The sequence below is a fragment of the Mesoplodon bidens genome, assembly GCF_964165515.1.
Source record: "Mesoplodon bidens genome assembly, chromosome: 4".
Taxonomy (NCBI): Eukaryota; Metazoa; Chordata; class Mammalia; order Artiodactyla; family Ziphiidae; genus Mesoplodon; species Mesoplodon bidens.
The window spans coordinates 56,809,032-56,833,807 of record NC_138160.1 but is presented as its reverse complement, the minus strand read 5'-3'; the positions used below and the strand labels follow the sequence as shown (position 1 = coordinate 56,833,807).

Sequence of the window (24,776 nt, the reverse complement as noted above, 5' to 3'; positions counted from 1 at the left end):
TAAAAATACAAAAGAAAAAAGTCACAATTTTTCTGTAATAACCACAACTGTCAACATTTTGAATATGTTTTTCTTTTTCTTTCTTTTTCATGATTGAGGTGCTTTATTTGGGTGTCTGTTTAAAAATGCGGATGGGAGTGAGAGACCTGGGGAAATGGTGGTCAAAGGGTACAAACTTGCAGTTAGAAGATGAATAAATTTTGGAATGTACAGCACTGTGATTCTAGTTAACAATACTATATTACATACTTCAAAGTTACTAAGAGAGTAATCTTAAGTATTCTCACCATGATAAAGAAATGATAATTATGTAACATGATGGAGGTGTTAGCTAATGCCATGGTGGTCAAATCAACATGCTGTACATCTTAAACTTACACAATGTTATATATCAATTATATCGCAAATTTTTTTAAAAAAGGCAAAAGAAAATCTCTAGTGAGACAGAACTAAAATGAGATTTATTTGAATAAAATACAATTGACAGTTGAAAAAAATAAAGATGTGGATATGCTTTTCTAAATTTCCAATATTTTGGTTGACAAACAAATACAGAGAAGTATTCCAAATGAGAGTTGGGACTTACAGGAATGTTGTAAAAAAAAAAAAAAAGTCCACATTCAGTGGAAAGCTGGACTAGATATCTTTTGGGACACTTCCAAGGCTAAGATTTTCAGATTCTTTTAGATTATGCCAGTCACTTTATCATATTTAAAGCAGTAAATTCCACGTACCACTGTTAAGCTATAAAAACACTGCAGTGTTAGAACAGTTCCAAAAACACTGAAAAGCATTTCACTTGAAATTTGCAATTTAAATGACATTAAAGACAGAAACAAAAAAACATCAAAACAGAATTCTTATTGGATCATGGTGAGATTCTTCTCAAGCTGCAGAACAATTTCCTTAAGGGCAGAATCCTCTGCCCAGTTGGCTTTACTCCCCAAAATGAGGTTCTGTAATTAAGAAAAAAAAATTTTTAATTAATGTTCTAAGTACTCTTAAAAATTTAACAAGATTTAAAAAAAATCCTCAGGACTTCCCTGGTGGCGCAGTGGTTAAGAATCCACCTGCCAATGCAGGGGACACAGGTTCGAGCCCTGGTCCGGGAAGATCCCACATGCCACGAAGCAACTAAGCCTGTGCACCTTAACTACTGAGCCTGTGCTCTAGAGCCCGCGAGCCACAACTACTGAGACTGTGTGCCACAATTATTGAAGCCCGCGCACCTAGAGCTGGTGCTTCACAACAAGAGAAGCCTCCGCAATGAGAAGCCCACGCACCGCAACGAAGAGTAGCCCCTACTCGCCGCAACTAGAGAAAGCCTGCACACAGCAATGAAGACCCAACCCAACCAAAAGATAAATAATAAAACAAATAAATAAAATTTTTAAAAAAGAAGGTAGTTTTAAAATAAATAAAATAAATCCTTTCACTGATCTTATCAAATATTTACAGAACTAGGTGTGAACATTTACTCTGTGATGATGAGAAAAAATAGTAATGCATTCTTGTATTCCCATTTCTACTTTCAGTAAGACTTCAACCTTGCTCTACATAATGCTAGGGAATATTTACAATGTTTACAACAATTTTTATGCTTTGCCACTTTTTGTGGATAGTTTTTACCTATTAAGGATACTGGCAGTGTGTCCTAAAGGAAAAAGATTGCAGATGTGGTTCCGATTTCATTTTGCACTTCTATGGTGAAAAACAATTGAATTGTAAGTAACACGCATTATTTTTACAAGAGGTAAAAGAAGAGCTTAGTTTTTAGCCCTTGTAAAGCTTTAAGACCCTGACAAAGGTGAAGAATATTTTTGCAGTAGACAATGGAGGAATGATTAGGGTTATAATTAATGAAAACTCTGGTCATTATTCTTTTAAAAACTGCAGTCAATGATACTGAATTACTCATTGAAATACTGTTAAAAGAGATTTTAGAATATAAGTATTAAATTATTATATATAAAAATATGAAAAACCTTGGCCTATATAAGGCACATTTTTGCTATAAGTGAATGAAAGGGATGGTGTATATAAATCCAGTCAAATTTACAAAGGCAGGTGGAGGTAAGCATTCAAACATGACTGAACCACTAAGGGCTCTTTTTCTTTTAGGAACAAAGAGAGCTCCTAAGATTGGGCAAAGCTATATTCCGTTCAACAAAGCAATAGGTTCATTAAACCAAAATTAACACTAATTTAGAGGATATGAATAAAAACTAAGAAACACAGAATAACAGAAATTTCAAAGCAGTAGTAAGGAACACATGCCAAAGAAACTTAAAATGATTCTGTACTATTATGCAATCTTCCACTTGACGTTAACCTAGGGGATCTGGTTATTCCTAATCAAATCACCCGCTGCCATTAAAAAATAGGAGTAAGACCTGGGAAAGAATTTCTTATGGTGAGATATAAGACCCCATGTTCTATAAGGATATGCTTTACACATAACTGGCAGTTTTAACTGGGTATCTTCATAATTGAAAACTGGTAGTTTTAAGTATTTCATCTCATCAGTTCCAGAGACATTTTATAATTCAAAAAGTAAAGAAAAATAAAAAGTAAAGAGGGGGCTTCCCTGGTGGCGCAGTGGTTATGAATCCGCCCTGCCAGTGCATGGGACACGGGTTCGAGCCCTGGTCCGGGAAGATCCCACATGCCGTGGAGCAACTAAGCCCGTGAGCCACAACTACTGAGCCTGTGCTCTAGAGCCCACAAGCCACAACTACTGAGCCTGAAAGCCACAGCCACTGAGGCTGTGTGCTGCAACTACTGAGCCCCCGCACAGCAACGAAGACCCAATGTAGCCAAAAATAATAAATAAAATAAATAAATTTATTAAAAAAAAAAAAGTAAAGAGGGACTTCCCTGGTGGTCCAGTGGCTAAGACTCCACGCTCCCAATACAGGGGGCCTGGGATTGATCCTTGGTGAGGGAACTAGATCCCACATGCCACAACTGAGAGTTCGCATGCCGCAACTAAAGATCCCGCATGCAGCAACTAAGATCCCGGCACAGGCAAATAAATAAATAAATATTATATAAAAAAAAAAAGCAAAGAAAAACCTGCAGGCTAAATGAACACATAAAATTTAAAAACTGACATGATGGGGACTTCCCTGGTGGCGCAGTGGTTAAGAATCCGTCTGCCAGTGCAGGGGACAAGGGTTCAATCCCTGGTCCGGGAAGATCCCACATGCCGTGGAGGAACTAAGCCCGTGCACCCCAACTACTGAGCCTGCGCTGTAGAGCCTGCGCACCACAACTATTGAAGCCCCTGCACCTAGAGCCCGTGCTCTGCAACAAGAGAAGACATTGCAATGAGAAGCCCGAGCACCACAACAAAGAGTAGCCCCTGCTCGCCAGAGCTAGAGAAAGCCTGTGTGCAGCAAAGAAGACTCAACACAGCCAAAAAATAAATAAATAAACTTAAAAAATAAAAATTAAAAAAACCCTGACATGACAATAACTACCAATATTCATTGAGAATTTGCTTCGACCAGACACTATGCTAAACAGATTAACATGAATTATCACCTTTAGTTCTAATAACCACTCTTCCTACACAAGGAAACTAATGCTTAGAAAAGTTAAATAATTTCCTCAAGGTCAGCAACTGTTTTAAAAAAATTTATTTATTTTATTTTATTTATTTGTGCGCGGGCTTTTCTAGTTGCAGTGAGCGGGGGCCACTCTTTGTTGCGGTGCGTGGGCTTCTCATTGCGGTGGCTTTCCTTGTTGCAGATCATGGGCTCTAGGCGCATGGGCTTCAGTAGTTGTGGCATGCAGGCAGGCTCAGTAGTTGTAGTGCTAGGGCTTATTTGCTCCGTGGCATGTGGGATCTTCCCAGACAGGGGATCGAACCGTGTTCCCTGCATTGGCAGGCGGATTCTTAACCACTGTGCCACCAGGGAACTCCCTCAGCAACTATTAAGTAGCTGGCAGGATCTTAATTCTAGATTCCCATCACCCGCATCCATGTTTTCCCCACTTCCCAACTTGAAGTCTAATGCTCTCCACTGTTATATCATTCTGCCTCCACAGAGCTGCTGAAATCATTTCCGTTTATAAATGCCTAAGGTTTAATTATAACAAAAAACCAAAGCCTTAAATGCTAAATAGACATAAATTCAAGATATATGTAAACAGCTTGATATTCAGTACTGAATTATTTAGTAAGATCAAAAACTAAATGAAAATAAGCCTGAAAGTAATACAACCATTCATATTTTAAAAGTTCTTTACCCCGCTTCCTATTTTATAAAAATATTACCTGGAACACATGTTGAATAACTGTAGTAATCTGTATCTCCATCTCCAGGTTTTGTTGTATGGTCTTTATCTTGCCCGAATTTTCCATACTACCCAAATCATCTTTCTGTTTGTTCTTTTCAGTCTGTATTTCTAAAAGCTTCCTTTCTGAAGCTTGTTTTAACTCTATTGGGTTAAAAATAAAACAACATACTATATATGATAACTCCTATAAACAAGAATCTTGAAAACTTATGAAGCAGAACAGTTACTGATTATTTCAGTCAAGAGAAAATTTTTAATAAGCAGCATTTTAGGCTGCAGTTCCATTTTGATCTGAAAATGATTCCTCTGGTGCAAAACACCAATATTTTAATTTCATACTTAGTAATGTCCTCTGTGAGATGTTCAAGGTATGTATGTATGACAATGATACTGTCTACAAATGTTTGCTGTGGCATCACGTCAAAGAGGACTTACTCTGGGTCGCCAAAAAAATAGCAGGAGATATATGTAAGGAAATACTTTCCCCCCTTTTATTTACAACAATTACAATATCAACAAGATGAATTTTCAAGGAAAGGTAAGATTCCCTTCTCCAGGGATAAATACCATCAACCATTTTTGTTGTTGTTTCCGAAATGTTCTGAGAACTAAACTAGAAATCTTCCTGGTAAACCCATCTTAAGTTGAAAACATCCTAAGTCAAAAACGCATTTAGTACACCTAATCTACCAAACATCACAGCTTAACTTAGCCTACCTTAACCATGCTCAGAACACTTACATTAGCCTGCAAATGGGCAAAATCATCTAACACAAAGCCTGTTTTATAACAATGTGTTAAATATCTCATGTAATTTATTGAATACTGTACTGAAGGTGAAAAACATAATAGTTGTAAGTGTATTGGTTGTTTACCCTTGTGATCACGTGGCTGATAGGAGCTGGGGCTCGATGTTGCTGCCCAGCATCACATGGGAGTATGTTACTAGCCCAGGAAAAGAGCAAAATTCAAAATATGAATTCAGTTTCTACTAAATGCATATCATCATAAAGCCAAAAAATCATTAAGTCGAAACATCATAAGTTGGGGACAGATAGTATTTGAAAACATAAATGGGTGTATCTCAGGAGCTTGGTTCCTTGACAGGAATGCAATGGAAAAAAAGCCAAAGGGTGATTAGATCAGATGACCAGGACTACTTCTAACCCTGAGATTACTTACAAAAAGGCAAATCTACATAATATTTTAAAATAATAAATCATGCCTATACTGTTAAATGAAAAAAGCAGTTTACAACACAGAATAAAATTATGCCAATTTTATTTTATAAATAAGAAGCATTGAAGATCGATTATCTCTTGATAAAATTAAAAATTTAACTTTTCCTATGTATATTTTTCTGTTTCTAAATTCTTTATAAAGAATATGTGTTACTTCTGAAATACATTTCAATAAACCATTTCAATGCAAAAAGCCATCTCATGTTCATTAAGTTAAAAAGCTGTAGAACCATATGCATCAAGTGATCATTTAAATATTATGTTTAGGGGCTTTCCCTGGTGGCACAGTGGTTAAGAATCCGCCTGCCAATGCAGGGGACACGGGTTCGAGACCTGTTCTGGGAAGATCCCACATGCCGCAGAGCAGCTAAGCCCATGCGCCACAACTATTGAGCCTGCGCTCTAGAGCCCGAGAGCCACAACTACTGAGCCCACATGCTGCAACCACTGAAGCCCGTGCGCCTAGAGCCCATGCTTCACAAGAGAAGCCACTGCAATGAGAAGCTGGCGCCCCGCAACTAGAGAAAGCCCGCGCGCAGCAACAAAGACTCAATGCGGCCAAAAATAAAATAAAATAAAATTAATTAATTAAAAAAAATTATGTTTATATAAATATATTTATATGGGTGTGGAAAAAGGCCTGGAATAAGGTACTCCTAACTGCGGTCACACAGGACGGAGGTATGGCTTTCACATTATACTTTTTTGTATTATTTGATATTCCTTCCCCCACTGAGAATGTCTTAATTTTTGTGATTTAAAGTTCTAAAACAACAAATCAAGCAAAATCCATTTTATATACTACTTTTTAAATTGCTATGTCCAAAGTTTTAAGAAAATTAAAAAATTTTTCAGTGGTTGAGAGATCTGGCCTTATCAATCTTCATATTAAGTGAAAATGTGTTCTCCAAAAAGAAAAAAAAAAGTGTTCTACATACGCAATCTCTTCTTTCTAACATCAAGCAATTTGTCTTCCAAGTCCCGAGTTTCCTGTTATTAGAAATAAAAAGATTAAGGCACATAACCTAAGAACACACCTATAATATTTAAATCACTGAATTTTATCTATTCATATTTTCTAGAGCCCCAGTTTTCAATTCCTCTGTTTCCACACAACAAAAGGGAAAGGAAAAGTAGCTTAAATGATAAGTAGATAATTAGTCAGAAATAATGGAATTATGGAAAAGAGAGAAAACTTAAGGACAGTGAATTCCAACCATATCAGTCTCTTCGGGCAATCCTATTTAGTCACATACAGTTACTAGCAAGAATGTTACTGAAATCATGAGAATGCATAAGCAGCTTTATATTCAGTTACCTGCTGTGATTTCATTACTAATTTACTTAGACTTAGTACTTGTTTCATGTTATCCATGAACACACTGAAAAGGAATAAAAAATATGATTTATTAACAGTTAAAAAAACTCAATTAAGAAATCAGTTAGTATATATTTACTTTCATTATATTCACTGTACACTTCAATAGAGTCATTGTTTAACAAAATAAGTCTGGAACCAAAGTTTGATGTAAACTAAATTTGTTTAGAATTAGAGATGCACTTCCCTAGAAAAATTTTTGCTCACAGACAACAAAGAATATCAAATAACATTTCTTTTGTTTTTTTTCTTGGCCGCACTGCACAGCATGTGGGATCTTATTTCCCTGACCAGGGATCGAACCGGTGCCCCCTGCAGTGGAAGCTCGGTGTCTTAACCACTGGACTGCCAGGGAATTCCCCAAGAACATTTCAAAAATCTCATATTTAGGGGGAAAAAACCCTAACAGCTTGCTAATACATAGCTTTTTTTTTGGAAATAGACTTTAGTTTTTAGACAAGTTTTAGGTTCGCAGCAGAACAGAGTGGAAGGGAAGCCCATGTACATGCTGCCCCCACGTTTGCACAGCCTCCCCCCCAGCAGAGTGATCCATTTGTTACAAATGATGAATCTACACTGACACATCATTATCACCCAGAGGCCATGGTGTACATTAGGGTTAGGGTTCACTCTTGGTGTTGTACATTCTATGAGTTGACAAATGTATAATGACATGTATCTACCATTGTCATATCATACAGAATAGTTTCAGTGAATAAACTGCTTTTATCCCCATTTCTCCAACAAGTATTTCTTTTTTTTTTCCAAATAGTTAATTTATTTATTTTTGGTTGCGTTGGGTCTTTGTTGCTGCGCACGGGCTTTTTCTCTAGTTGCGGCAAGCGGGGGCTTCTCTTGTTGCGGAGCACGGGCTCTAGGTGTGCGGGCTCAGTAGTTGTGGCTCGCGGGCTCTAGAGCGCAGGCTCAGTAGCTGTGGTGTATTGGCTTAGTTGCTCTGCGGCATGTGGCATATTCCTGGACCAGGGCTCGAACCCATGTCCTCTGCATTGGCAGGCAGATTCTCAACCACTGTGCCACCAGGGAAGCCCAGGGAAGCCCCTCCAACAAGTATTTCTGAGTGACTACTACATGGCAAGACTGTGCCAGGCACTAGGAATATAAAACAGAATAAAACATAGTACATGTTTTCAAAGAATCTTATGGGGGAAAAAATAAATCCACAACCATCATATGGTTTCATTACAACCAGTAATGGATATGAACCCTTCTAAGAGTTGTGCAAAGGGTGGAACAAGGGAAATCCTTGAGTCTTAAAAGATGTAAAGTATAGTTGAACCTTGAACAATGCAGGTGGGGTGAGTGGTTTGGGACACCAACCATCCCACACAGTCAAGAGCACTGCTATCTCTGCCTCAAAAGCAAAGGAATTAAATGACTCACCCAAGGGCAGAAAGCTCAAACAGTTTGGATCAAACCCTAGTTCTTCTGATTCCACATATTGTGACTCTAACTAAACACAAATCTTCCCCCATACTTAGTTAACTTAAATATCTGTAAAATGAAAATATAGGTGCCATATTTATTGAAAAAAACCCCAAACAACCTGCATATAAGTGGACTTGGGCAGTTGAAACCCAGGTTGCTCAATGCTCGAGTGTAATTATGAAGATTACCTAGATCAAGCAGTTTAGTACGGCTGGAGTAAAAGGGTGGAAATAAGACTGGATGAGAATAGTGGTTCTCATATTTCAGAGTGCCACAATCCCTTGGAAGGCTCGTTGAATGTGGATTGCCAGCTCCCCATCTTCAGAGATTCTGAGTCAGCAGGTTTGGGATGGGACCAGCAATGTGACCATTGTGAAAATACTAATTATCCTGAAAATCAGCCAGGCGTGAGAAACGCTGTAGAAGGAGTTTACCTGGGAGGCTGAAAAAGGGGACTATTTGCACAGACCTGAGAGCTGAACTCATTTTCTGCTAGTTACAGCTATATGTGGTTGTAAACTTTAAGACAGGCTGAAGGCACTGCCTCAGCCTACCTGGCCTTTGTGCTGTCTTTGGTGTCAATGCGATGAATCTATCCTGCACTCCTTTAACTCAAGAATGTTTTAAGCTCTCCTTTCGTGGGGGAGCAATATTTAGAGAGTTCAAATTCAGATTTTAGGATTTATGTAACCCTGGAGTTAAATAGAATATGGGAGGAATGGATATCAGTCAGGGCTAAGACGTCCAGATAGAGAAAGTGCCAGATCCATCTTGGTACTTTTCCGGGGCCAACAATGGGGTGGTGGTGGTGGTGGTATTTTATCACAAGATTAGAGCTTAGGATCAGATTACAGATGACCTTGATTGCCAGGCCAATTATTGAACCTATGCAAGCTCATTTCTGCCAATACAAAAATGAGGAGTATATTTCCTATCTCATTGAGTGTTGTTGGCTTAAATGAGATAGCATTGCTCCTGTTTTACAGTAAATCCCAAACGAAAGTTAACTTTCAAAACCTTCCTTCAGGGGCTTCCGTGATGGCACAGTGGTTGAGAATCCGCCTGCCAATGCAGGGAACACGGGTTCGAGCCCTGGTCCAGGAAGATCCCACATGTTGTGGAGCAACTAAGCCCGTGCACCACAACTACTGAGCCTGCGCTCTAGAGACTGCGAGCCACAACTACTGAGCCCGCGTGTCACAACTACTGAGGCCCATGCGCCTAGAGCACATGCTCTGCAACAAGAGAAGCCACTGCAATGAGAAGCCCGCATACCGCAACGAAGAGTAGCCCCCGCTCACCACAACTAGAGAAAGCCCGCGCACAGCAACAAAGACCCAACGCAGCCAAAAATAAATAAATAAAATAAATAAATTTATTAAAAGCAAAAACAATCTTCCTTCAAAATTCTCAGATTGGGGACTTCCCTGGTGGTCCAGTGCTTAAGACTCCACGTTCCCAATGCAGGGGGCCTGGGTTCGATCCTTGGTCAGGGAACTAGATCCCGCATGCTGCAACTAAGACCTGGTGCAGCCAAGTAAATAAATAAATAAATATTAAAAAAAAAAAAAAAATCCCAGATTGTATAGGTAAAACCTCCATTGCTTCTTAGGGTCCCGATCCATATGAAACAAAATGTCAACAGGACTATAAAAGTTGTAATGATGAGAAGGGCCCACAGAAATTCTGTCATGTTTCTTATTCCCCAGATAAAGGTGGTTGGCAGCGACAGGTAATTAAAAAAAAAAAATTCATAGAACTAGTCCTTATGCAGATCTCCCTTATTCCCATCCTTGCCAAATCCAGAAAAAATAAAATAAAACAAACAAAAAACATACCTAGTCTTGGTGTTAATTTTCTCCAGGTGTTTTTTAAGTGCACTTGAAAGCTGCATCCTATAGAGGAAAAAAGCTTTCATTATAAAATATGGTTAACAGTTAGGGTACATTGAAAAAGAAAATTTAAAAATACAAAAAAGTAAAGATTGATTTCTCTTTAAATATAACATAAAACAAAAGTAGGTTTTTAAACAGTATCATATGGGAAATACTTTGATAAGTAAGTTATAGAAATATGAAGGAACACCAATATGGATGGGGCTGTTGCATGCGGTTGTGTATATGGCCAGAGAGGGGGGCTGAGCAGACCTGACACCCAGCCTGGACTTGCTCTCTGAGCCGTCCACCTTGGTGCAGGGCTGCAAGGAAGCATTAAGGCACTACAAAATGTAATGTACAACACGATAAACATGTTTAACACTGCTGTAAGTTATATATGCAAGTTGTTAAGAGAATAAATCCTAAGAGTTCTCACCCCAAGAAAAAATTTGTTTTTGCTATTTCTTTAATTTTTTATCTATATGAGATGATGGATGTTCATTCAACCTAATGTGATAATCATTTCAGGATGCATGTAAGTCAAAACATTATGCTGCACACCTTAAACTTATACAGTGCTGTATGTCAATTATATCTCAATAAAACTGGAAGGAAAAAAAAGGTACTACAGAGATCAACATGGGCCGAAAATGTGTAGAGTTAGGGAATACAAAACCATACTTGACTGTGAACTTTAAAATGTGTCTATGTAGAAGCAAGCACTGTAATTTATTTTTAAATTCAAATAGCTAATAAATAATAATAAAAAGGCAATCAGGGGCTTCCCTGGTGACGCAGTGGTAAAGAATCCACCTGCCAATGCAGGGGACACAGGTTCGAGCCCTGGTCCGGGAAGATCCCACATGCCACGGAGCAACTAAGCCCGCGCGCCACAACTACTGACCCTGCGCTCTAGAGCCCGAGAGCCACAACCACTGAGCCTGTGTGCCACAACTACTGAAGCCCACACACCTAGAGCCTGTGCTCCACAACAAGAGAAGCCCCTGCAATGAGAAACCCATGCACTGCAAAGAAGAGTAGCCCCTGCTCGCCGCAGCTAGAGAAAGCCTGTGCACGGCAATGAAGACCCAAAGCAGCCAAAAATAAATTAAAAAAAAAAAAAAGGCAATCAGCTCAGCAATATTAGTCATTTCATTAAAGGGGGATATCTTAATAGCTCTGAAGTCACCTTAGTTAAAAAATATGATCTATATAATGAGCCAGCATACGAAACGAGGGAAAAAAGTTCACTGCTAGAAGCAATTAAAAGGGATTTAACTACCTTTCAATTAAATATAAATAAATTCATCTGGGACGGCCAGAAATACAAGGAAAAAACTGTTGAGTCATTCACTTAATTGAGATTATTAATTCAGATCATAAGTCTATAATAGAGACCACTGTTTGTCTTATTAACAACTGTATGCCAGCTGCAGCACAAAGCTTACGACACAGTGAGCACTCAAATATTTGTTGAATGAATTTTAAAATATATATGCAAAGCCTAAAATTAAAAATATATTTAAACTCAATGACAATTCTTTTACTCCATTAAGAGTTACTGGAATTGGGGACTTCCCTGGTGGTCCAGTGGTTAAGACACCGAGCTTCCAATGCAGGGGACACAGGTTCGATCCCTGGTCGGGGAACTAAGATCCCATATGCCGTGGGACAACTAAGCCCTTGAGCCACAACTACTGAGCACACAAGCCACAACTAGAGAGCCTGCATGCTGCAACTGTTGAGCTCCAGCGCCAAAACTAGAGAGAAGCCCATGTGCCGCAATGAAGATCACGCGTGCCCCAACTAAGACCCAATGCAGCCAAAAAATAAAATAAATAAACAAATATTTTTTTAAAAAAGTTACTGGGCTTCCCTGGTGGCGCAGTGGTTGAGAGTCCGCCTGCGGATGCAGGGGACGCGGGTTCGTGCCCCGGTCCGGGAAGATCCCACATGCCGCGGAGCGGCTGGGGGCCGCTGAGCCTGCGCGTCCGGAGCCTGTGCTCCGCAACGGGAGAGGCCGCAACAGTGAGAGGCCCGCGTACCGCAAAAAAAAAAAAAAAAAAAATCTCATTTTGTGTTTGAAAGGAGTATATGGATTCATTTACTCCAGTAACTTTTTCTTTTTTTCTTTTTGCGGTACGCGGGCCTCTCACTGTTGCGGCCTCTCCCGTTGCGGAGCACAGGCTCCGGACGCGCAGGCTCAGCGGCCCCCAGCCGCTCCGCGGCATGTGGGATCTTCCCGGACCGGGGCACGAACCCGCGTCCCCTGCATCCGCAGGCGGACTCTCAACCACTGCGCCACCAGGGAAGCCCCAGAATGAGATTTAAACTCACACTTTAATTGTCTTGACTGACATTTCCTTATTAACCCTATCTTATGTAACTTCTTCAAATGAAGACATTAATGAATGACGTAACTTTTCTCTCAGGGCTCAAAATTCGTGGGACCATTATCTAAACGTCATTTTGATGGATTACTTCAGACTAGTTAAAATATCCCCTCCACCTTGAGCCATACACATTTTGCATACTTAAAAGGTAATAATTACCTGTCTAACGCAAGCTTTTTCATTTCAATAGCAATTTTTGCCTCTTCAATTTCTTCTTCCAGTTCTTCAATTTTACTGCCAAAGAAGCATGAACAAAAGAATTTCAGCAATATCAGAAAAAGTAACTACTTGAATAAAGGTATAAAGTAAATCTTTGAAGAAAGTAAAATGCCTATTCTCTAAATAAAAGTATTCTACAGGCTCCCCACACCTATGCATTTACAGATTTGGTAAACTGATTCCTGCTATGATACTTTGCTAAGTGTCTTCTTAAGGTGTGGAGGATGCCAAAAGTGCTAATATGATCACTCATGTGCATGTAAGTCTACATCCCACATCAACAACTTCTTAATACGTGCATGACAAATTACATGGAAAAAAAAAGGAAAGGAAAAAGAAAGACAATACTATAAGATGGATAATATTATTAAATCTATAAAAACCACAGCTAAAATTTTAAAATATGACCTACGCTTCAATTTCCTTTTCCTGCATGATTTGTTCTGGAGTTTTTTCTTCATCTACAAATAAATAAATTTTTGACGTTAGTAGTATTTTATAAAAGCATTGTCCAAAAGAAATATAATGTAAGCCACAAATGCAAACCAAATATGTAATTTTTAATTTCATTTCCACACTACAAAAGAAACAAATGAAATTAATTTTAATATAGCTTATTAAACCCAACAGATCCAAAATATTATCATTTCAACATGTAATCAATTTCTAATTACTACTGAAATATTTCACAATCGTTTCTTCTGTGCATATTTTACATTTACAGTCCTTCTGAATGAGGACTAACCACAGTTCAAGTGTTCCACGGTCACATGGAGCTAATGTCTACCACGTCGGACAGCAGTTTTAGAATGATAGAAAAGGAGTAAAAATGAACAAGATCAACGTAAAAAACAAAACTGTATGTCTATATATTAGCAACAATAGGAAACTAAAATTTAAAAATACATGTAAAATTGCACACAAAACCACAAAATACTTAAGGATAAATTTAACAAAATATGTGTATGACCTCTACACTGAACACTACCAAATACTATAAGTTCATTTAATTTAATTAATTTATTTATTTGTTTTTGGCTGTGTTGGGTCTTCATTGCTGCGTGTGGGCTTTCTCTAGCTGCGGCGAGCAGGGGCTATTCTTCGTTGTGGTGTATGGGCTTCTCACTGCAGTGGCTTCTCTTGCTGTGGATCATGGGCTCTAGGCACACGGGCTTCAGTAGTTGCAGCACACGGGCTTTAGTAGTTGTGGCTTGCGGGCTCCAGAACACAGGCTCAGCAGTTGTGGTGCATGGGCTTAGTTGCTCCGTGGCATGTGGGATCTTCCCGGACCAGGGCTGAACCCGTGTCCCCTGCACTGGCAGGCGCATTCTTAGCCACTGCGTCACCAGGGAAGACCCCATTACAAAATACTGAAATGGAAAGATACACTATCTATATGTATTGGGAGACTCATTATCGCTAATATAACAATTTCACCCATACTGATCTATAGATCCCACTCAAATCCCAGTCAAATCTGTAGAAATTGACAAACTGATTTTAAATGCATATAGAAAAACAAAGGACCAAGAATAGTCAAAGCAATTTTGACAAAGAATGTTGAAGGACTTACAAGAGCTGATAATCAAGACTTACTATAAAGATACAGTAATCCAAACAGTGTGGTACCATTGTAAAGACAGACAAATACCTCAAAGGAACAGGAGAAAAAGTCCAGAAATAGACCTACACATATACAATGGATAAAGAAAAGTCTTTTCAACAGTGCTAGAAAAACTGGATTCCTATATGGAAAACAAATGAACCTTGATCCTTACTTAGCGCACACCATACAGAAAAGTTAATCCAAAAGTAGCAGGATACAAAATTAATGCACAGAAATCTCTTGCATTCCTACACACTAATGATGAAAAATCTGAAAGAGAAATTAAGGAAACACTCCCATTTACCACTGCAACAAAAAGAATAAAATACTTAGGAATAAACCTACCTAAGGAGACAAAAAACCTGTATGCAGAAAACTATAAGACACTGATGAAAGAAATTAAAGATGATACAAACAGATGGAGAGATATACCATGTTCTTGGATTGGAAGAGTCAACATTGTGAAAATGACTATACTAGCCAAAGCAATGTATAAGTTCAACGCAATCCCTATCAAACTACCAATAGCATTTTTCACAGAACTAGAACAAAAAATTTCACGATTTGTATGGAAATATAAAAGACCCCGAATAGCCAAAGCAATCTTGAGAAAGAAAAATGGAGCTGGAGGAATCAGGCTCCCTGACTTCAGACTATATGACAAAGCTACAGTAATCAAGACAGTACGGTACTGGCACAAAAACAGAAATATAGATCAATGGAACAGGATAGAAAGCCCAGAGATAAACCCACACAAATATGGTCACCTTATTTTTGATAAAGGAGGCAAGAATATACAATGGAGAAATGACAGCCTCTTCAATAAGTGGTGCTGGGAAAACTGGACAGCTACATGTAAAAGAATGAAATTAGACCACTCCCTAACACCATACACAAAAATAAACTCAAAATGGATTAAAGACCAAATGTAAGGCCAGACACTATAAACTCTTAGAGGAAAACATAGGCAGAACACTCTGACATAAGTCACAGCAAGATCCTTTTTGACCCACCTCCTAGAGAAATGGAAATAAAAACAAAAATAAACAAATGGGACCTAATGAAACTTAAAAGCTTTTGCACAGCAAAAGGAAACCATAAACAAGACGAAAAGACAACCCTCAGAATGGGAGAAAATATTTGCAAACGAAGCAACTGACAAAGGATTAATCTCCAAAATATACAAGCAGCTCATGCAGTTCAATATCAAAAAACCAAACAACCCAACCCCAAAATGGGCAGAAGATCTAGAGACATTTCTCCAAAGAAGATATACAGATTGCCAACAAATACATGAATGGATTCTCAACATCCTTTCATTAGAGAAATGCACTAATCATTAGAGAAATGCAAATGAAAACTATGATGAGGTATCACCTCACATCGTTAAGAATGGCCATCATCAGAAAATCTACAAACAATAAATGCTGGAGAGGGTGTGGAGAAAAGGGAACCCTCTTGCACTGTTGGTGGGAATTTAAACTGATACAGCCACTATGGAGAACAGTATGGAGGTTCCTCAAAAAACTAAAAACAGAACTACCATACAACCCAGCAATCACACTACTGGGCATATACCCTGAGAAAACCATAATTCAAAAAGAGTCATGTACCACAATGTTCATTGCAGCTCTATTTACAATAGCCAGGACATGGAAGCAACCTAAGTGTCCATCGACAGACGAATAAAGAAGATGTGGCACATATACACAATGGAATATTACTCAGCCATAAAAAGAAACAAAATTGAGTTATTTGTAGTGAGGTGGATGGACCTAGAGTCTGTCATACAGAGTGAAGTAAGTCAGAAAGAGAAAAACAAATACTGTATGCTAACAGATATATATGGAATCTTAAAAAAAAATGGTTTTGAAGAACTGAGGGCAGGACAGGAATAAAGACACAGACAGAGAGAATGGACTTGAGGACACGGGGACGGGGAAGGGCAAGCTGGGACGAAGTGAAAGAGTGGCATGGTCATATACACCCTACCAAATGTAAAACAGATAGCTAGTGGGAAGCAGCCACAGAGCACAGGGAGATCAGCTCGGTGCTTTGTGTACATCTAGAGGGGTGGGATAGAGAGGGTGGGGTGGGAGGGAGACACAAGAGGGAGGAGATATGGGGATATATGTATATGTATAGCTGATTCACTTTGTTATACAGCAGAAACTAACACACCATTGTAAAGCAATTATACTCTAATAAAGATGTTAAAAAAAAAAAAAAAGAATCACAGTCCTGAACGTTAAACCTAACACTTTAAGACTTCTAGAACAAAACATAGGAGAAAATCTTTGCAAGCTTGGGGTAGTCACAGTTTCTTAGATAGAACTCAAAAACCACAAAGCACAAAAGAAAAGGGTGAAAAACAGTGCTTCATCAAAATTAATGCCTTCTGCTCCTCAAAAGACACTGTTAAGGGGCCTCCCTGGTGGCGCAGTGGTTGAGAGTCCGCCTGCCGATGCAGGGGATACGGGTTCGTGCCCTGGTCTGGGAGGATCCCATATGCCGCGGAGCGGCTGGGCCCGTGAGCCGTGGCCGCTGAGCCTGCGCGTCCGGAGCCTGTGCTCCGCAACGGGAGAGGCCACAACAGTGAGAGGCCCGCATACTGCAAAAAAAAAAAAAAAAAAAAAAAAAAAGACACTGTTAAGGAAATAAAAAAGCAAGCAACAAACTAGGAGAAAATTTCTGCCATATATGTATACATATGTATATACACACACACATATATATTTATTTATTTACCTGAAAAAGGACTGTATTCTTGTTTTTAAAGGAGTGAATATTTTATTCTTTAGTGTTTAATAGAATACATCATGTATTCAGTTATAATTAAAGAACTCAAACTCAATGAGACTAACAATCCAATTAAAAAATGGGTAAGGATTTGAATGGACATTTCATAAAAGTAGATGTATAAATTGCCAATAAGACATGAAAAGATAATCAACAACATTAGTTATTAGGGAAATGTAAATTAAAACCACATAAGATACCACTATATACTTACTAGAATGGCTAAAATTTAAAAAGACTAACAGGGGACTTCCCTGGTGGTGCAGTGGTTAAGAATCCACCTGCCAATGCAGGGGACACAGGTTCGATCCCTGGTCTGGGAAGATCCCACATGCCACGGAGCAACTAAGCCCGTGTGCCACAACTACCGAACCCGTGTGCCACATCTACTGAAGCCCACCGACCCTAGAGCCTGTGCATTGCAACTACTGAGCCCACAAGCTGCAACTACTGAGCCCGTGCTCCACAATAAGAGAAGCCACTGCAATGAGAAGCCCACACAGCGCAGTGAAGAGCAGCCCCTGCTCACTGCAACTAGAGTAACCCACGCACAGCAACGAAGACCCAACACAACCAAATAAATAAATTAATTAACTAAAAAAAAATGGTGAATTTTATTACTCGAATTAAGTCACAAAAGGAAGATGTCAGAAACAAAAAAATACATACCATATAAATCCATTTACATCAAATTCTAGAACAGTGCTGTCCAAAGCACTGTTCTGTTCTGTGATGAATGAAATGCTTAATATCTGCACTGTCCAATATGGTAGCCACCAGCCACATTGTGGCTCAAGCATTTGATATGTGATTAGTGCAACAAAGAATTTTAAATTTTATTTGATTTTAATTAACTTAACTTTAAAAGGCCACCTGTAGCTACTGGCTACTGTATTGGACAGCACTACTCTAGAAGACAAATCTATAGCAACAGAAATCAGATTGATGGTTGCTGGGGTCAGGGTGGGGACTGAGTGTGAAGTGGCATGGGCAGGTGTGACAGAAATGTTCTATGTCTTGATTGCAGTGGTAGTTACAGAGATGTATACATTTGTCAGAACTCATCAAATTGTACCCTTAAAATAGATGCAGTTACTGTAAAAAAAATTTCTTCATGCAATAAAGTCTCAGTAATATACATATATATATATATATATATATATATATATTTTTTTTTTTTTTTTTGCGGTACGCGGGCCACTCACTGCTGTGGCCTCTCCCGTTGCGGAGCACAGGCTCCGGACGCGCAGGCTCAGCGGCCATGGCTCACGGGACCAGCCGCTCCGCGGCACGTGGGATCTTCCCGGACCGGGGCAAAAACCCGTGTCCCCTGCATCGGCAGGCGGACTCTCAACCACTGCGCCACCAGGGAAGCCCTCAGTAATATATTTTTTAATGGTAAAACACTAATCAATTTTAGACAAATATCTTCTCTCAAAGACTACAACCTAACTACTTATGGTTTGCTTCAAATCTGTCCTCTCCTTTAGTTGTAGAAATTCTAGAGTGTGGACTATTAAATCTACTCAAGTTTTTAGATGTCACAACCCCTTAAAAATAAAATTATCTATACAGGGAAAACAAGAACTGCATGAGGAGGCAGACTCTTTTATCACTTGGATTTTAGCTTTAAGGTCATCTTCTTGAAGAAGCCATCTCTGATTCCTCTGTCTAAAGTAGACACTCCCTCTTATCACACCATTATTTCCTTCATCATATTTACCCCACCTCATAATTATCTCACATGTTTCTTTGCTTACCTGTTTTGCTACATAGAATTTAAGCTCCAGGAGGGTAAAGTCTGCCTTGTTCAACACCATATCTCCATCCCTAGCATCAATTCATTCAACTATGAGTGCCGGAATACTCATAGAGATAATTCTTCAATGGTCCAAATTTTGAATAGCTTTCCCCCTATACCTCAACATCTAAGATAAAATTTACTTTTTTATTATGTGGGCTCTCATGCCAGAAAAAGCATTAGGCATGTCTTACTTCTCATCTCTAAGGTAAACATAATTGGTTTAATACAAGGAACAAGAACACCATTAATTCCTCCAGGGGAAAGGCAGTGACCTACGAACCATCTTTGAGTTAAGCATTTTTTAAACTGAAGTATAGTTGATTTACAATGTTGTATCAGTTTCAGGTATACAGCAAAGTGATTGAGATATAGATATAGATATATATATATATATATATATACACACACACACACACACATATATATATATTTTATATATGTAATAGATATTCTTTTTCAGGAGGTAAGCATTATTGATGTAACAAAAGGGACATGGTTTTGGAGGCAAGAAGGCCTGGTTCATATCCTACTTCCTATAGTTACTAGTTACAGTAAGCAGAAAAGAGGCTGGGGGGCCCAGTTTTTTAGGGTTTGGTTTGGTTTGGTTTTTTGCAAAATATGACTTTAGAAGCCCTGGAATGGAGATGGAAAACACACCAGAAATGCCTTCAGATCTATGGCCTTAAAGAGAGCTTGAGCAGAGCTCAAAAATTATCTAAGGGAAGTGGTTAAGACATCTATGAGGTCCCTCGGCTTTTCCACAATATTTTTTTTTAAAAGATTTATTTATTTATTTTGGAGGCGCCAGGTCTTAGTTGCGGCACACGAGATCTTCGTTGTGGCATGTGGGTTCTTTTAGTTGCAGCATTCATGTGGGATCTAGTTCCCTGACCAGGGATTCAACCTGGGCCTCCTGAGCTGGGAGTGCAGAGTCTCATCCACTGGACCACCAGGGATGTCCCTCCACAATTCTTGATTCCACCTAGTGTACTATTTGATTTTATTCTTTAAGCTTATTTCATGGGGAAAGAAAGAGTAACCAAAATCTATTTTTGTGACCCAAGGGCTTACAATAAATCAGGTGGCTATTAGGTGGTTATTATTTCAGGATGACTAAACCATCATTTTACTACTCTCTTGGTCCCTGAGATTTCTGGATTAATAATTTTAAAAGATAAATTAAAAATTTTTCTGTGTTTAGAATTGAAAATTTTCACTTATGCCTTTATGCCTCTTCTGCTCTCATGCTGATAATCCAGTGTTTCTCAAAGTATAGGTCTCAGATCACTTGCTTAACAATCATCTAATCTGCTTATTTAATATTCAGGTTGTTGATGGTAGCAAGTTTTGTGATACCCTAAACCCCCACAGGGATTTCCCAATTCTCTGATCAACAGAACTTAATTGTCCTGTATTGTTATTTACTTGTTTTATATACATTTCTTGAATTCCTAACGAGTTCCTTAGGGCCAGGGCAAGCCTGCTTTTTGCATTCTTACAGGGTATAGTACTGCATTATGCTGGCCTTCCCATTCCCTAAATAAATAAATTTTTGTAAAATTGGTGTTTTCCCTGGAGTTTTGTTCATCAACAAACTCACAAAACCTTATTTGAAAATGAAAATACTTACTTGCATCAACCATTGACTTATATTCCAAGAGTTGTTGTTTGGTCTGTGCTCTTACCCTGGAAACAGATAAAGACAAGAAAGTTATATACTTATTGAGGTTTTACTCATTACTATATTATAAATCAACTCATCTTTTTTGCAAGCTGATGCAACAAAATGAGTATAAATAAATAGCATTAAGGTCTTCCATTTTGGCCTATTTTATTTAAAATGGGCATAAAGAATTTAAGGCCTCAGAAAAATACTCAAAATGAAATACAGTAGGAAAACAGCATCTGTGAGGAAAAGTTTAAAATTTGATTTTAAAATTTATTCTTAATGGGCCACACTGAAATGAGGCTTGAAGAGAAGGGCTACACAAGGAAATATATCAAAACGAGTCAGGTGGACCTTTGTGAGAGAATAGTGTTTGGTAGCCAGGACCTCTTTTGGGCATTTCTTCCTAAGTGGAATACACAACAAATAAGGGAATAGGGGAAGGTAATACAGGGAAGCTATTCTTTCCAGGAGTTGATGAAGCCCATATATGCATTCAAGCAGGCCACGGGACGGGGTTCCCTGGTGGCGCAGTGGTTGAGAGTCCGCCTGCCGATGCAGGGGATACGGGTTCGTGCCCCGGTCTAGGAAGATCCCACATGCCGCGGAGCGGCTGGGGCCGTGAGCCATGGCCACTGAGCCTGTGCATCCGGAGCCTGTGTTCCGCAACAGGAGAGGCCACAACAGTGAGAGGCCTGCGTACAGCCAAAAAAAAAAAGAAGGCCATGGGATACTCTAGCTGTGGACAGTGGCTAATATGGCCGTCCAGAATTGACAATGGACTGCAGCAGCATTTTCCTATACGGCTCCAAGAACTCTGGATAGGGAATGACCAGATCCAAAGACTCATAGATAAAATGAATGGGAATAGCTAAAGCAAGAGCTCCGACCCGGTGTCCTCTAAACTTCTTCCTCTGATGGATATACTATAAAAGACTGTCGATAACTAAGTTCCCATCACTGTTGCCTATCCCTGTCCACAGGTCCCACAACTCACTCTCAGAGGGTCGGGTATATGGCCCAAAGACTGGGGTGAGACCTTGAGAGAATACAAAGAAGTTCACGAATCATGTGAGAATGGGTGAAAGCATGCCTCCATCTTTGAGAAGCCTTTGAAGGAGAGGATGGTGGGTCTTGGGAAATACAACTCTGTTTGACAGAGACTCTTCATAGTAAGCCGACCAGATCAAATCAGCTTGAACCTGCAGAGCAGCTCCTGGGCAAAGACATCTACATAATCATGAGAAAAAAGGTTGATCCTGAGGTTCTGGAGCCCCAGATGCTGCCAAAGTGCCTCCATGAGGCTGGCCTGCTCAAATATGGAATAGTGTGATCTCAGGTTGTCACTGACACCAACGCCAAAGAAATCGAGGGCGATCACTGAATGAAACTGGACGGTCTGACCTACCTAAATCTTGTACCAATCATAACTGGACGTTGGAAAGCCACATAGAAGCATGACTATCTCCAGACTTCCAACCATACCCACAGAATCCTAGTAGGAGATGTGCAGTCCCTTGTAGGTGAAAAACTTCCCTGACAATTTCCATGAGTGAAGAGCAGGAGAAAGTGGGGGTGGGAGGGGAGGCAGAATGTGCAGATAAGCCACAGGCAGAGGCATGGCCAATAGGCCCACCTGGACCCACAATTCCCTCATCCTGATTCAGGTAAGACCTGGGCTACAAGATTCCATGTTTGGGGGAACCTCTTGTGCACTGGTAGGAGGGAATTTTTAAAGTGAGGTTGTGAGGTTTTTTATTATTAGGCAAGGCCTTTCAAAGCAGCGGTAAAGCCAAAATACTTTTACAAAGCTTTTTTTTTTTTTTTAAATCACTTTGTTTTGATTTGGAACAGAAATCTGCAAATTGTTTTCCGTGAAGGACCAGATAGCAAATATTTTAGGTTTTGTGAGTCATATAGTATCTGCTGTAACTACTCAACTCAGCCCTTGAAGCAGGAAAGTTGTGTTCCAATAAAACTTTACTTAAGGGGACTGAAATTTAATTTCACATAATTTTCATCTGTTATTAAATATTCTTGTGATTTCCCCCCCCCCAACCATTTACACACATGAAAACTATTCTTAGCTTGAGGGGGTCACACAACAACAGAGTAGGATGGATAAGGCCAGGGCCACAGTTGCCCACTGGTGTAAAAGACTGATGTCCTTTCTCATCAAATCTTGCCCTAGCAACGTAGAGACGTTGCTTCCTGGTAGAAAATATAACAAATGAAGCTTCTGCATTGAAAAGGGCCATAGCTATAACAGAAAAGGGCGGAGCCACCTCCCTCCGGTGTTATCAGGGCTTCGATGCAACCCACAAAAGGGCTTGAAAATCGGGGCCCCAGGGCATGAGTGGGTAAGAAAGGAGGCGTTAATTACAGCTCCCTAGGCTCTAAGGGCCCTTTGCTAAACGCTGACTCCAGAATATCTCGTTTAATGCCCACAGCAACTCTGCTGGGAAGCTGTCATTTTTCTCTCCTTTGCCAAGATGAAGAAAGGAGCTTAAAGAGCTTAAGTGAATAATGCAGTCACGCAGCCATTAAGCGACCGACGCTGAATTCGAACCCTGGACATTCTAAGCAAAGCGGGGAGCTCCTGGCCACGACGCCCACTTGGTTCCCGCCCAGCCGGCCAGAGGGAACAACCTGAGCAGCAGGGTCATGCGGTCCTCGGGAGGCGCCTCCTGGGCGCCGGCGACCTGCGGCGGCTCGTCTTCCCCTCTGGAGTCCGCGGTCTCGCCAGCGGCTTGCTCCTCGGACTGCGTCTCCATCCGCGGCGCGAAAAGCTACCACTCAGGACCGGCACACTCTTCCCTACGAGGGGCCGCTTTTCCCGCCACTAAATTGACAACGGAAGGGGCCGCAGGGTCATGGCGCTCCGCCCCGCCCCTTCCTCCGCAGGGCCCCGCCCTTTCCGCCCAGGTCTCTGGTGGCTGCTGTCCCTTCTTCTACCCTGCCTGGCCCAGGTACTAGTTAAAACCGTTACAGGGCTTCCCTGGTGGCGCAGTGGTTGAGAGTCCGCCTGCCGATGCAGGGGACGCGGGTTCGTGCCCCGGTCCGGGAAGATCCCACATGCTGCGGAGCGGCTGGGCCCGTGAGTCATGGCCGCTGAGCCTGCGCGTCCGAGGCCTGTGCTCCGCAACGGGAGAGGCCACAACAGTGAGAGGCCCGCGTACCACCAAAACAAAACAAAACCGTTATAGACCACTAGTGAAAGTTGGAAGCACTTTGATTTAGCGTCAGCTCTATCGAGTGCTGGGCTAAGGGCTATATGCAGCAATCGTTCGGGGGCACTCCCCGGCTCCTGGCACCGCGGCCTAGAGGGGAGAACCCCGACATCACAGGTCTTTTCAGCCTTGGAGCTGGGATAGCCCTTATTGACCCACCTTAGCACTCCTCTTCCATCCGCGGCCTTGGAAGATGGCTGTGCCGGGCAGGCTGGCAGAGGTAAACATTGGAGGGTTAGGTAGACTTTTGCTCTGAGCTCATTAAGTCCAGGCCCATCATTTTGCGGAGAAGAGAGTGGCCCAAGAGATACCCACTTCCTCCCCACGAGGCAGTGCAGACTTCCAGTTTGAAATTCAACTGTCCGTAAGATTCGAACTCGTAACAGAGTTGGGTGCCCCCAAGTGTCAGTTTGATGATCCGGCAGATTACAATTGAGCTTTCTTGGCTGAGCAGTGACCGGGCAACGCAGGACATAAATGCCTGACTGGTTTGTAGCTTTTCACTATGGTCAGTCGTGTAAGGGGCACAGTCTTTGCCGCACAAGCACAAGCAGCTCGGGCCTCTGAACAACAGAGCCGAGCATTCCCTTCTATCGCGAGTTGCCCCTGAGTTATACTTGTTCACACAATTCTCCCCTTTCTTTCTATTATCAAAGTAATTCAGCTCCTGGTAAAAGATTCAAAGGCACGGTCGGATGTAAAATGTTAGGTTCACCACTCCTGCTGCCAAATTCCTGGAAGAACATTTGGCTTCCTTTTTTCTTTACAAAAAAGTGACCCTATTCTTTTTGCACTTAACTGCTTTTATCGGG

General features: G+C 40.5%; 1 protein-coding gene and 1 pseudogene across 2 annotated transcripts; both read right to left on the bottom strand.

Annotated features, from left to right (window-relative positions):
* Nucleotides 1-439: 439 nt before the first annotated feature.
* CENPH (centromere protein H) lies at nucleotides 440-23,625 on the bottom strand. The gene is made up of 9 exons (XM_081233395.1): nucleotides 23,384-23,625; nucleotides 20,699-20,754; nucleotides 13,272-13,320; nucleotides 12,800-12,874; nucleotides 10,209-10,265; nucleotides 6,865-6,928; nucleotides 6,485-6,536; nucleotides 4,283-4,446; nucleotides 440-956 (listed from the first exon to the last, which is right to left on the bottom strand). Exons 1-9 carry the CDS (start codon nucleotides 23,506-23,508, stop codon nucleotides 861-863), a joined length of 738 nt encoding a protein of 245 aa, XP_081089521.1. The 5' UTR covers nucleotides 23,509-23,625; the 3' UTR covers nucleotides 440-860.
* Nucleotides 21,014-22,707, bottom strand: LOC308615631 (mesoderm-specific transcript homolog protein-like; annotated as a pseudogene). The gene is made up of 2 exons: nucleotides 21,469-22,707; nucleotides 21,014-21,140 (listed from the first exon to the last, which is right to left on the bottom strand). The product of its transcript is annotated as a mesoderm-specific transcript homolog protein-like (transcript).
* Nucleotides 23,626-24,776: the final 1,151 nt, after the last annotated feature.